Source organism: Opisthorchis viverrini, assembly GCF_000715545.1.
Source record: "Opisthorchis viverrini unplaced genomic scaffold opera_v5_115, whole genome shotgun sequence".
Lineage (NCBI taxonomy): Eukaryota > Metazoa > Platyhelminthes > Trematoda > Opisthorchiida > Opisthorchiidae > Opisthorchis > Opisthorchis viverrini.
In genome coordinates this window covers 1379407-1392810 of record NW_008751773.1, presented here as the reverse complement: position 1 = coordinate 1392810, position 13404 = coordinate 1379407, and the positions used below count along the sequence as shown (strand labels likewise).

The 13404-nt window shown below is 45.4% G+C and overlaps 2 protein-coding genes across 2 annotated transcripts in view; one reads left to right on the top strand and one right to left on the bottom strand.

Moving 5' to 3' along the window:
• Positions 1-8923: 8923 nt before the first annotated feature.
• Positions 8924-13404, top strand: part of T265_13909 (hypothetical protein) — a gene marked incomplete at both ends in the record, with an annotated part of 31350 nt that continues 26869 nt past the window's right edge. Inside the window, one exon of the mRNA XM_009171077.1 lies at positions 8924-9569. Within this exon, the coding sequence (XP_009169341.1) occupies positions 9367-9569 (203 nt within the window). The remainder of the gene's footprint in view (positions 9570-13404) is intronic.
• T265_05929 (hypothetical protein) overlaps positions 11297-13404 on the bottom strand; it is a gene marked incomplete at both ends in the record, with an annotated part of 11577 nt that continues 9469 nt past the window's right edge. Inside the window, one exon of the mRNA XM_009171064.1 lies at positions 11297-11409. Coding sequence (XP_009169328.1) covers positions 11297-11409 — 113 coding nt within the window. The remainder of the gene's footprint in view (positions 11410-13404) is intronic.

Genomic DNA, 13404 nt, shown 5'->3' with positions numbered 1-13404 from the left:
GCTTGATCTCTTTCCCTCGGAGTGCCGTCGCCTCCGAGATGACCTAATTCTTACTTATGCCCTGTTTGAACAAAGCTTGGCAAACAGGCGTTTTACCGTTGACCCAGCAAACACACGGCGGGCATAGTAAGAAAATTTTCAAGCTCAAGGCACACGCATTCATTAGACAAATTTATTTCGTTCCGGGTAGTAGCTGCGTGGAATGACCTTCCTCCGACGGTTTTCCACGCTCCTTCTAGAACCCAGTTTAAAGCACTTTTAGACATTTATTTACGCGAACCCTCGCGCTGGCGCGCATACTGCCCAGCGCTGAGAACATAAAGACCGGTGCTACACCCCTTTTTCACGTGTGCCTTTCAGGTGAATGACAGCCACTGACCGACAAGAACAAAACCGACCCGGGAATCTTTGGCAAAAGCCTCGATCCTGTGTATCAATCCGTATATCCGTGAATATGTGAATGTGTCTTTTATGACCATTCATTGAATTCCGTCCTGCATACCCAAAGAAGCATAATAACACTTGAAATAATCTAGCACACATCTACCAAAAATCTATTCCTTCAGTCCATCCTCTCCACTAATGCTCAGGCCGCATAATCTCGGGCCTGGAGCCATCATGACCCGGACAGTTTATGCTAAATCCAAATCTCATATGCCGTCTGTTGAATACATCTTGATGGCAGATGTTAAACCAAACTTGAATTTACATTCTCGCTATTTAAACTCTGTAAATTCAAGAACTTCTTAGTGTGCCATCCAGCTTGTATGAAACAACCACTACCTCCTCCTCGTCTCTGGAACTGTCCCCGCAATCGGTTTTAAGATGGTACATCATCAGACTTTTTGCAGTTCATAGATAACTTTCTTATTTTTGAAACCACTGCTGCATTACTTAACACCCAACAACTCACGATCTTCTGTACGAATCGGGTCAAAATTATTTCCGATTTTACTGATAGTACGGTTGGTGGAAAATATAAGAACGCCCACTTTTGTATCTTGGATTCTCCCCGATTTGCTTCAAGAAACGGTTGTCTGCCTGCTCCATCTAAGTGTGCTTTGTTATTGGACTGACTCCTTTCTTTTGTTCCATTCCTTGAAGCTAGCCCCTTGTCCTGGATTGCCCTTTCAGCTCCGTGCTTTGCTCTTATAGACTAAAACCAAAATAAACCGACCGAAGTCGGAGTTTCTCCTTTTGGATGCAGCCTTTGTGCCCAACGCACAACGCATTAAGCACAGACACGTAACATTGTGTCATCCTATAAACATGTTACACACATTAAATATATCCATTTCCCCATTGCCTAACGATAGATACGGTTTCATTTGGCCCCTCCACTATTTGCCGTTTCCAGCGGCGGATTGCTGATTACTTGTCCTAACTGAATGGTCTTTTTCACTGGCTAGGTTGTACGCCAACCGGATAAAATATCTAGTTGCAGGAGTTCTTCCTCAACGCGCAAGCCGTAATTATGTCTGCTTGGCGGTTTGCCATCTTGCATACCTGGTAGCGCGCACGAGGAACGAAAACCTCGCGTAGTCGGGCATGCCCTGAAGGGAGGGTTGTTCTGTTACGTTGCGCCATCGTGTGTTCATATACTCCCACCCCACCAGAAGCGCTGGTGTTTCGCCCATCGCCAGCAGTCCTGACCATTGCGTCTAATTCATGAAACCCATAAAAGAACACTGTCTTTGGCCGCAAGGCTGCACTTACTTCGGTCGTGTGATAATGTTATAGACTACAAATAACGAAAGACTATTCTTTCACTTTTTAGAAATTTTAAAAAATACATCGAAGAGTCTGAAGGTACTCCGCGGTACCGAAAGCTCATATCGATCTAGGAATCTGTGGTCACATTAGTCTTAATTAGATAATCACCGTACAAAGATTCGCCCCGTCAACTCCCAGATAAACTAATCCGTTATCTCGAAAGTTTTATTCCCACCAGTATTCATACGTTCGCTGTCCCTTTTCCAAAAAACTCGTTTTATATTTAAATTTTTTCCTTATATACAGCTATAATAGCGCCATAATAGCATTAAATCGGCAAGCTTAGCGACCGCTTGATTGCTAGGCTTCTAAACGCAAGCTTGCCTGTATCCTGTCTCACTTGGTCACTTGCTGTTACTACCCAAACTGTGATAAACTGTAAGTAATTGTTTTCCATTGATGAACTCCGCGATATCGGTTACCTCATGAAACCCACGAGGCCCTACTGCATTAATCTCATTGCCTCCTCTTCTTAAGCATTGAACTTTCGTAGTAGCTGCTTCAAACGCTCTGTGTGATCGCTGTCCACTCCATCTGGTCTATAGATCCCAATGGAACCGAAGGAACCGGAGATTCTACATTGGCCTTGTTTTATCTGTGTCTGTTTCCTTTCCCAACCTGAAATCCTGCAGCGTGTAAAATAGCACATCTCTAATCCGGTCAACTCGACAATGGGTTCATTTACAGAGATCTTCTGGTTCCTCATTTTTCGCTGTTTACACTTTTCTTGTCATATGTCAGGTAGGAAGCCTCTTGGTTTACTCTTCCCCGATTTGTCTTTTGTCAGCCGCCTTCAAATCCTAACGATATTCTCTCCGATAAACGCGTGATAACTGTGCTTCCCTGTCTCTGCTGCTTTGGTGGTGACCATGCCTACAACGGATTATGCACACCTCCTTTGACGCTTTTCCTTTTGCCAAACATTTTGTACCCAGAACGCCTAGCAGTCATGCTTTTATTCTGACGGTAACATGCCTAACGCAATGCCACCCACAAGTTGGGAATAAACATTACCACTAAAAGTAACAATTAAACTGCAAATATTCTATGCCTTCTCCTCACTACGCCCTCTCACACAATTTCCCTGCATTTGCAACTGCAAACAAATTTTCTACCCGACCCAATATGCTTTTGCAAATAGTTTGTTCCTATCTGCTGAAACTTCCACTAGGACTTTGTGACATTGGGCAACAATGGCCGACGGTGACGGCAGATCTGCAGGTCGATACATTTCTACATTTCGTGCTTTCCTTAAGCGACCAAAAGTCGCCCTTTGCCGGCTCAAAACAAAGGCCTCCATAATGAGAGCGAGGCAACATCTGATGAGTTGGCTAGCCGTTATTTGATCATTGGGGATTGGGTTCAAACCTGGGGAGCATAGAACGGGCGAGTGAAAAAAACGTTCATTTGGAGGTAGCGTTTGCTAAAAAGCGAAGGGTTTGGTGTTTGATTATAGTTGTTTTGTTAGCACGCGGGATTTTCAAGTAAAATTTAATTGGTTGCGTGCTTTGAAAACAAACAGCTCTACTTTATCATGTTTATTCATTGGGAAGAGTCGAAAAATTGTTCGCAGATCCCCGAGGCTCTTACTAAACGTGAACACGAAGTTCACGCCAATGGCGGCGCACAATGGACCAGTATGCTGACTCGGTGTAAAATCACAGAGGACATAGAGCGCTTGGCAACAGCCATGATTGTCGTGCAGATCAACAGCATCTTGTGTGATCAACAGCCAGTAGTGTTGATATTAGTCCCGGCACCTTCACCTAACGGGGCCAAGGATATTCAAAGTGGCTCCCGAGCTGTTGTGCAGGCTATTATGCTTGGCAGATCAAATCGGTTATGCGTGCAACGACTACGACCCATACCACGAACCAGGAGCCAACCGTTAGTGCATCTGAGTCGGCGTGAATCCATGTGTACCTGCCGTGACATGGCTTACCATGTAAAAGAGTTTGGGTCAAAATGTATGACCCATGATCCTACCAGCTGCACATCCCACCGTAAGGTGATTTGGTTAGCTAAGCGCCCTACAGTTTAACCGAGACTAGCATCCTTCTGCCTTTCCCGGAGAAGCGAAGATCCCATCAAAAAGTTGCAACTTATGATAGACAAGGGAATGCGGCACCTTGCATTTAGCAAACGCTTAGCATTCGCACCACGCATTAGGATCCTCAAAGTGTGTGGGACGTTCGGAACAAAGTTAATTGTGTATTGTGTGGGCAACAGTTTGCATACCCGAAAAGCTAGCTTACGGAAGAACACTGAGAACAAAACAATGGTCGAATTCCATAATGCCAATGAGGACTCACGACAACAGAAATTCTGGGCAACAAACTTTTGTCAACACCTGATCGGACGACAGTTGGTTAGCGGGAAGCAGGCGTGTCCATTGACCGTTCATTTTGTCTCCTTTTTTGCAAAGCCACGTTTGATACCATCAAACGAAGGTTCATCCAGATGTTGCTTAAAGGGTTTAACAGCCGCTGCCATAATGAGTTGTCACGGCGCTTATTAAAAAACTCAGTTCTACGAAATAAAGTTGTAACACTTGGTATTTACTGCATTTCACGCTATTTGCGGCTTACCTGTGCATCCGGGCAGTTTTATACCTGCCCAATTGAGGAGTACCTTCGCAGCAGCAAGTTTTTAGTCTTTGGAGACTTAAAGAAGTATCATGTCTATGGGAGTAGAAATATGTGATGCCTCAGGCGTTCGAAGTAACTGAGGCTACCCAATCCGAGAAGCATTCTCAACGCTGGTCCATGCAACCACCTGCCCTCGTTTGTGGAGAGCCCATTGATGCACACTACCTCATGTCTGGTCGGTTGAACGTAGATACTAGAGGAATACATTGTCATACAGCTCAAAGGTTTCGGTAAACCGTGAGCATTGACTTGGCAGTGTATGCCTTTTTCTCACAACCGATGTGCATACCAATGCCTAGGCAAAAAATTTGGGCACTGTGAGCACAGAAAAACAACTTGTAGAGTAACAAACAAAACTCACCATTTTAATAATATCTGAGAAGCTACCTTCTAGTGGATGCGTCGGTAACTTTTCTTATGTCATCCAGTCCCAACTCTATCCAGAGCTGTCCGTCGCCGAGAATGTTTTTCTGTCCACCAGCAAACCCTGCGTTAATCTGCCCAAGTTTTTGAGCTTACCGATTCATTTGGACGTCCAAAGATGCAAGTCTACCTACTGTTTAGCATGCATCCACTTAAAGCAGTCAGTCGTCTATAAACCTGTGCGTTTGATGTGATACCTTGTTGGCGGTGCTTCAGATTTGCTGTTTTGGCGTCCCACTAGACATTGGCTATGTCCTATCACTTTTGAACAGGATAAACACTTTTGCTATGAGGTTCACAAGAGATCGGTCTACACAAACTGTATAACATAGCCTGTGTTACAATTTTGCAGATCAGGACAGAACAAATCGCCATTGTCCTCCTAACCCGAAATTTCAGCAGGCGATCGGCCGTAATGAACAGCAGAACTCCTGCCTGGTTATGATTTGGAGTTGACTTCCTCCAGAAGCTCAGTTTATCTCATTCTGGATATTTGATCGGAACGACAAAATCTGTAACTTTGTAGGGGCAGTTCTATGTCTGCGGGCGCCATTCGGTGTACCCGTTAGTTTGGTGACACCGTCCCAAATTGTACGGAATCAGTCATTCAGACGGTCTTGTTTCAACATCACTTTTCCGCGTCTTCAAAGACACGCTTTGTGATAGGGGGCGCTTCGGCCAACATGATGAACCGACCTTTTGAGGACTCCCGCTTTGCCCATTGGAAATCCGGAACCTAAGTTTGTGCCGTAATTGAATACTTCTATTAGACTTGGTCGCCACTCATGGCTCCAGGCGTTAGACCCTGCCTGAGGCTCCTTCACGCAGCCTGCAGCTTTTGTTCTTGTAAGAACAAAATGAATAACACTTCGTCACAACTTGAAACAGCTTTCGTTTTATTATAATAATAATTCCTATGTGGTGGTTGGCAAACCGCTAGACATGATCAGAATGTTGCAGTCAGAATAAAGTTTGACTGGCAGGATTTGTGGGATTGAAATTTCATGGAAAAAGGACAGCGTCAAAAACGGCGGGCTTTATACACCGAAGATGCGGTCACTCCGAAACTGGTATGGGTGGGCAGGCACAATTAATACTGCTTTTTGGTTTGGGGAAATTATGGAGCTGAAGCTGGATCAGATCGTTAAAATTGGAAGATGGCAGGCAAAAACAAAATGATGAAGGGAGACTCCAGAAGCCTCCTGCCTGACACATCACAGGAAAACTGAACATTCCGGAAAATATGGAACGAGAAGAACGGATCTGGTGAAGCAGCATGGTTGGCGTGATCCAGCCGGTCAATATGAGTTAAAGCCTAAAACCGCCGCTGAGGTCTCGTGGCCCTGGACTGTTAGGCCTTTGGCCAGGGTCACGGAAAGCTCAAGTGGGGTGATGGAGTGGAGGAACTAGCTATGCGAGTAAATGGTAGCAGGAATATAAAACAGCGGTGTACAGTGGAACTATGGGGCTCGCCGGTGTCGCTGTTGTAATGGGGTCGGTTTTAGGAGCTTCTCGGAAGGGTAGTTGGTGGCATTACACACATCGGAACTTAAGCTGTACATAAAATTATTGAATTTGTATAGAGCACAGCCTGAAAGTCAACTAAAATAGCTGAACCCAAACAAAAGGTGCAGCAGATTAGAGTGAACGCTTCCCGGAGGCCGGTTGGGTCAGGTGCATAGTTTGTTCGTACTGGCAGTTATTGAAACGAGTGTGGGAAAGAGCACTGTCAAGTACGATGGTAATAGTTATGCATGTGATATCAAACTAATATGGCAGTGCCGTGCCATTATTACATTGCTACACTTCGGTTTCTTAGGAGCCCTTTAGCGGAAGTTACTTCTGAAGTGATTGAAATCGAATGGGAAATTCTTTGAGCAGCAGAATTTTTGGGATTGGCCAAGAGAACCTGTAAAAGTAAAACATAGCCGATAAAAGAGCGTGGGTTTTTTGGTCCTGTTGGGCATCCCTGCAGGTATGGATCATAGCCAGACAGGGCGTCCAAATGAAGTGTTGCCGAAGGTCGAAGCAAGGGAAGTCGAGGGAATGGAATGAGATTAGTAAGGCCTGGTGAATTTGAGAGATCAGATGGGAGGATGCGCATTATTAGGGGAAAACCTAAGGTTTACCACAACTAGGGTTGTGACAGCAAGTCATTAAACGAGACAGGACATGGGTAGATTTGCACTTGGTAGACTAGTGATCAAGCACGGGTTGGAAGCATTTTAGTGCAGCAGATGTTGCCGGGGAGATAGTTTTAGCCTAAACTGTCTGAGCCATAGTGGCTCAAGGCACAAGATTGTACAGCAATAGAAGTCGGAGGGAGGGCCACACTGCGTGACTAACTTTTTGGTGAACAAGCGCTGAACGCTCTCAAGTGCTGGTTTGCGTCACTGAGGAAAGAGAAAGCAGGACGGAATTCCAGAAGTGTTAGCACGCGCAGCCTAAAAATTGAGATAAAAGGAACGCAGTAGCAGAATGTCAAGCTCAAGTGCTCGGGACTGGACTTGGTGAGAAAAGCCAAGGGTACAAGAGTAGCGGAGACCAAGGTCTATATTATCCATGGAATGAATGACAGGGTTCTCATTAATTGTGAATGAATCAGCTGGGACGGAGCAGCGGCAGGAAGATAAATGGACTTGAAATAAGGAAAGTTTGGACTATAGGCATTTGAGCAGCGAGTCAGCGAGTTTGGGTCTTGTTGGTTCTAGCGAGGGGCAGACAGGAGCAAATATGCAAAGGATCTTTACATCGTCCGCAAAAAAGAAGAGTTTACCGTGGGACACAGTGCCAAAGATTTCGTTGAGATACATTAGGAAGCTGATGGGGCTTAGCACGCTCCCTTGAGTGACTCCACCGTAGATTGGTAGTGGAGATGACGCTTTGTCACCAATTTGTGTCATTTGTGCCCTATCTAATGAGGTGGAATTGAACCACTGAAATAAGCATTGGGTGGTGCCAACAGAACTAAGTTTGTTCAACATGGATTCATGAGGAATTTTGTCAAAGGCTTTTTAGATACACAAATACACTGTCACAATGGAGTTTCCGCCATCGTAGGCTGCTGTGGTGGTCACAAAGAAGTGAATATGGCGGCCATTGACGGATCTCCGAGGCAGAAACATGTACCACCTTAGCTTGTTTGATAGCATATCCGCAAATATTTACTTCCTACTTTTGACGATGCTCTCTCACCAACTCGTGCCCTTACCTATAACTGCGAGCAATCTCTTCATCTGGTCCCAGCCGCCTAAAAGACGCGTTCATTCCAAGCTGCTGAAGCTTCATTCCAGATGTAAACATGTCGTTAACTTTCACTCAACACCCCTTACAAACTCAGTAATTTTCTGTGCAGTTTGCGTTCCGCGTTGTGCATTAGCGACAACTCCCTCCCTCAATGAACTTTAACGCCCGACCCCACTCAAACAGTGAAAGTAATGACTCCCTATAGTTTCCATGTACACCGTGACTACGTGATTCCTGCTACCATTTGCCCCTCTTGCGACGGTTTTCTGACGGGTGCATTTTCAGTGCGGATCGTTTTCTGTGCGCTTCAGTCGCACCCAAAGTGATCACCGTCACCTTTCATCTTTTCCGCAAACTCCCGTGTGCTTGCAAAAGAGGATGAGTTTAATAACAGTGGTGTGCAATAGTAGTCTCTTCAGAACATGAAAGGGATTACACTTGAAGTGCCAGTTAAATTCATTCTGCGACCCTGCAGGACCAACTAGGTCAGGAGCTTGGGAATGGGCATCCATTTTTAACGGGCGTAGCTCCGTATTAATGCCTGTGGCGCATTTAATGGTACATGCATATGTTTCAGTGTTCTTGTTCCAGTGCAGATGAAGCCAAAAATTAGCACAGCGATATTATTTCCCAAAATTTCATTAATGCTTGCTAATGCGTTTACGTTTGTAGACAAGCCAAGTTTGTAACTCAGCCTATGTGTCTCACCCCTTGCCTTAGGAGACACCTACCTACCTGTTTCAAACAAACTTGGGCAGCGCACCGCACTTTATCAGGCAAAGATTTGTTAAGATACATTGCGCGGGACGCCGTAATGCAGTTGGATAAGGCGCGTCGTATGATCTATTTGGCAGTACCCACGCGGCTCATTGCGCAGTACACGGTGTCCGCCGGTGTGCCCCCTGGCGCTTCCCTAGCGTGCATTCTGCAGTCACTCCCCGCTCTTTTCCATGGTTGTTTGGCACGCAAACAGATGGTTTCTGCGGCTAAACTCCATCACTTCATTCTCGCGAATTTCTGGTGCTGGATGCCGTCAGAAGAAAATAGCGCCATGCTATTATTCTCAAGCCACGTCGGCAACAAGTGTATCGGATAGCGATTCTGTGAATCAGGTCCCAGTCATCGAATTCAACAATCCTAAGGTCGCGCATGCCTCGAAAACTAACCTGGAGCTACTTCGTGGAATCATAGTATTCGGGATGTGCAGCATTTCCCCGCTTGTCAAATATAACAAGCAGGTACAGAATTTACATGCATGCGCTAACAGATTTAGCTCATGGAACTTAGCCGAAAGGTGTTTGGCAGATCCATGTTTCGCCTATTGATGCGAGGCACAATTTACGGCCATTTCGTTGCTGGAGAAAGCCGTGAACATATCGAACCTGTCGTTCGGCGACTAAGAAAGTATGGTGTCAAGTCAATCCTTGACTACAGTGTCGAGAAGGATGTTGGGGAGTCAGAAGCGGTAGAGAAAGCAAGGTGAGTTTGAACCATGTATGTATTTCTCCTTCTGACCACCGTTTGGTTTCCTAAGCATCGTCTACCTCCATACGGTTGTGAGCACAAGGCGGTTGATCCACGTCAGCTCTGTCTAACTCACACTGTTTGGTGGCCTTGTGTGGTGATGGTATCTTGGTACGAGAATTTGTCCCCAAAACCTAGTGGATGTGTGCATCTCAAACCACCACACCTCACGCGTACTGAGACTTGCACTTGATTGCTGCAATATGCACTGACCACATTTCACGGGCACAGAACATTTCGCTCAGGCAGAAACATGGGTGAGCACTCGTGCCGCGCTTTCACCGAACTTTTTGCTGAATTACAGATTCGCTCATTTCTCAGACCTGATGGTGCTCGGGTGATGGAGTTAGACAAGCGGGATTACTCGAGTCCACTGTGAAATATGTAGCAGGTGAGCGACACCGGCAGATTTTGTCGGCTTCATTTCTCATAATTGGCTAGGGCAAACAAGCATGGTGCTACTTGTTTGAATGTAACAGCTGCATGCTAGAGGAAGGAAGGCATGGGGAATACGGCTATGGAAGCTTGATCTGTTTAGTCGGGCTTTTACGAGTAACCCTGATTTCGTTTCATTGAACGGCAGGTAGCATAGGGGATGAGTGCTTTGTAATTTCCATCACATAGTGCCAGTGGTATTGCGGAGTTTCGGCGCAGCGAAGACACCGATCAATCCTCCCTTTAAGATTACTTCAGTATTAGTCCATAGATCAACTATTCTGATCGACAAAGTGGCGTCGGTTCCTTGTTGGCTCAGCTAGTTTCTCTCCATCACCTCGTTTCGCTTCGTTTGCCATTCCCACAGAAGCATTCTTCTTCCGTTTAAGTCTCCTTTCAGAATACAATGCGTACATGTAACCCCAGGCTGAAGAGGTTCTGGTCCTGCAGTCGATGCTGTTACAACAGACCGCCGTTCATATCATAGGTCGTCTGCATACGGTAGGCGCTCAGGTTTAACTGCTCTTAGGAGTTCGTTCACAAAATCCTTAGATAGTGCGAGGCCAATAAACAACCTATAAAGAACATCATTTATGACTTCGGATGACGGTAACATCAGGTCCTGAACTTGGTCAATATAAAAAGCCTGTAAGAATCTTTATTGAAAGCTGCGCTTAAGTCAAAATAAACCACGTCGAGGTAAATTCCGGTGACTGAAACAGCCACCCGTTGTTGTATTTGCGAAGTGAAAGGGATTTTATTGCATGGGTGGAGTTTCCGGGATTCATGCTGCTTGGGTCTTTATGCATCTGCGCCTTCTTTGGGCTTTTCCATTTTGGCATTGATACATTTTTACACCACCCTGCCAGTAACGCTACCAGTCTAACAGCCGATAGCTATCGCGGCTGTACTCCTCATTAAATATAGGCTCAACCGCTGCAGTTTTCAAGTCGATCGGTTGACAACCTTCCACCACTGATCGTCAGGAACGTTCCATCATCGGCCTTGTTACAACCGGTTTTGAGGAAACGGGGATGTAGCTCATATGGGCCTGGGCTCCTTGGCTATTAGGAGCCGAACTAATTCCCTCAAAGTAAAGTCTCGTACATGCCAGTTGTTGTGTTGATGCCGGGGGAGGTCAGTAGTATCGGAAAATAGCAGTCTATTGTTTTCTGCAGCATAAACCTCTGCGTACTGCTGAGAAAACGGCCTTCCACACACCAAGATCCTCTAATCCGCCTAACAGCCTAGTTCTGGATGGAATCGTGTGATTTGTATTCAATAACCGAACGCGAGAATGTTTTCTTTAAGTCCTGCGCCAACAAACGTTCAAACTGATCATGATTATTAGTTCTCAGGCCTGAGAACATCATAAACGAGAGATTCAGCTGGGTTCCAAGTGAGTCTCTCGAAAGAACCAAATTAGTTTGCAAATGAGTGTATATTCGCTAATTTCGTGCAATTTGGTTTCAAGTAGAACATAAGGTTGACGGAAACCCGGGGACTGCGCCTACCTGATAAGCCCCAAAAGGGCGAAACCGGTCGTAGGCTGTCGATGGATTTTCAGCAACCTTATTAGTAGTACATTACAAGGATATCCTCTTTCCTGTCCAATTTGTTGCTGACATGATCATAGAAGACTCTCCTTCAGCCATGAATAGTTGAGGGATCGAAATTATTCTTGGACTTCTTGTATACCAACCTCATAACTCTTCTTGTTTCTGACCTTGCATGGATGCAAACAATATTAAACAATCTAAATAGTATTGCCTCATGGTCCGGTATGCAGTTAATACCTATAAATTTCAGACTGCCGCTCATGCCCACGGGTCTACCAATTAAGGCAGTAGACAAATTTCTTTGCCTGAGCAGATGTATCAGTGCCGGTGGTTCAGCTAGAGATGGTGTTTCCATTCGGATAGGGAGGGTCAGAACAGGTTTTGGCATCTTGCTTGATCCGTGGCGGAGGGAACGTTTGTTATTGGTCGGGTTTACAGTGCTGCAGTTCCCGTAACATTGTTGTACAGATCAGGAGCTGTTATCTGAAGAAGTTGACGATCCTTTTGTTTTTCGGGGCATTGTCCGAGTCTGGTGGGAACATCGGGTCAATATGTCGAGTGATATTCGTGGGAAATAACTCCGACGATAGATGCGCTGATCGCACTTCTTGGGTTACGCTGGACTGGCCACGTGATTCCTGTGTTAATCCATTGATTTCCTAACTGGACTCTTTTCGCATAAACATGCGGAAGTTGGAATCCAACCAAAGGAAGCCAAGCGCTTACTCAGCGCAAACTCAGTTTTTTTTGTCATTACCGCAATCCTGGATAGAAACCCTGAGACGGAGCATATTGTACGTGCTCAAAGATATGCATGCATCCAAACTGTTGAGTGACGAGCCCCCAGAAAGGTTATACCGGTCATGGGCTATCTAAGAGTTTTTAGCAACCTTATCAGCAGTATTTTACGTCCAGATGGTAGTACTGTAACTCAGTCGGTAGTTCTTGTTTGTTGGTTAGTGTGGATGACTGACTTCTACGATAAGTTGGTTGGTCACCAACAACTCAGCTACTTTCCCAGCAAAAACATGCTAAATTTAGATATGTGTAGATAGCTTACCGTTAAGTGGTTTTAGGATACCCGTTAGAAATCTGGTCCGCGCGGGGTGGCGAACCTTTCTTGTGAATATTGGGGAGCCCATATGTTTTAGTGGTTCCAAGTCGAGAGAAGGAACAACACAGAATAGAGGAGTGTAATGTACGTTTCAATAGTCTAGTAACGATAGCACGTAAGCTGAGTATATATGGTCATGACATCGTAAACTCGTGTTTGGAATGCACTTTTTAGGTACAGTGGATACCAAGTGCCTTTCAACTTCAACGTTGTCATGCTACTAATTTGTCAGTAAGGCCCATCAGCTAGGTGTTATTTGAGCTTTTGCTTCTTGTTCATGACGACTATGGTCCGCCTTTACCTAACTTCGTGAATCATCATCATCAAAGACAGAAGCATCAGTGTTGGCACTGATGCTTCACTGCCGTAGAACCATAAGGTTCGTCTATATATATTCATATATATATATCAATACAGTGTTGTCGAAGTGTTTTCGAAAAAAATCATTGGGCTTTAACACCATTCCGGTGCCTATTTGGCATGCCACCCGAAGGAAGCACGAGGGCTGGGATACTACCAGGCTCCCCAAGCTTAGACAGGGGAAGTTCAGAGACAGAGGCCAGGTTCTCAGAAGTCCTTGCGGTCACAGCTGAAAGATTTATACAAAACCGCAGTTGAAGAGTTGGTTTTAACGCCGCAGGTCCAAGTTGCGGCATACCTGAATTTACTCATCATCATCATC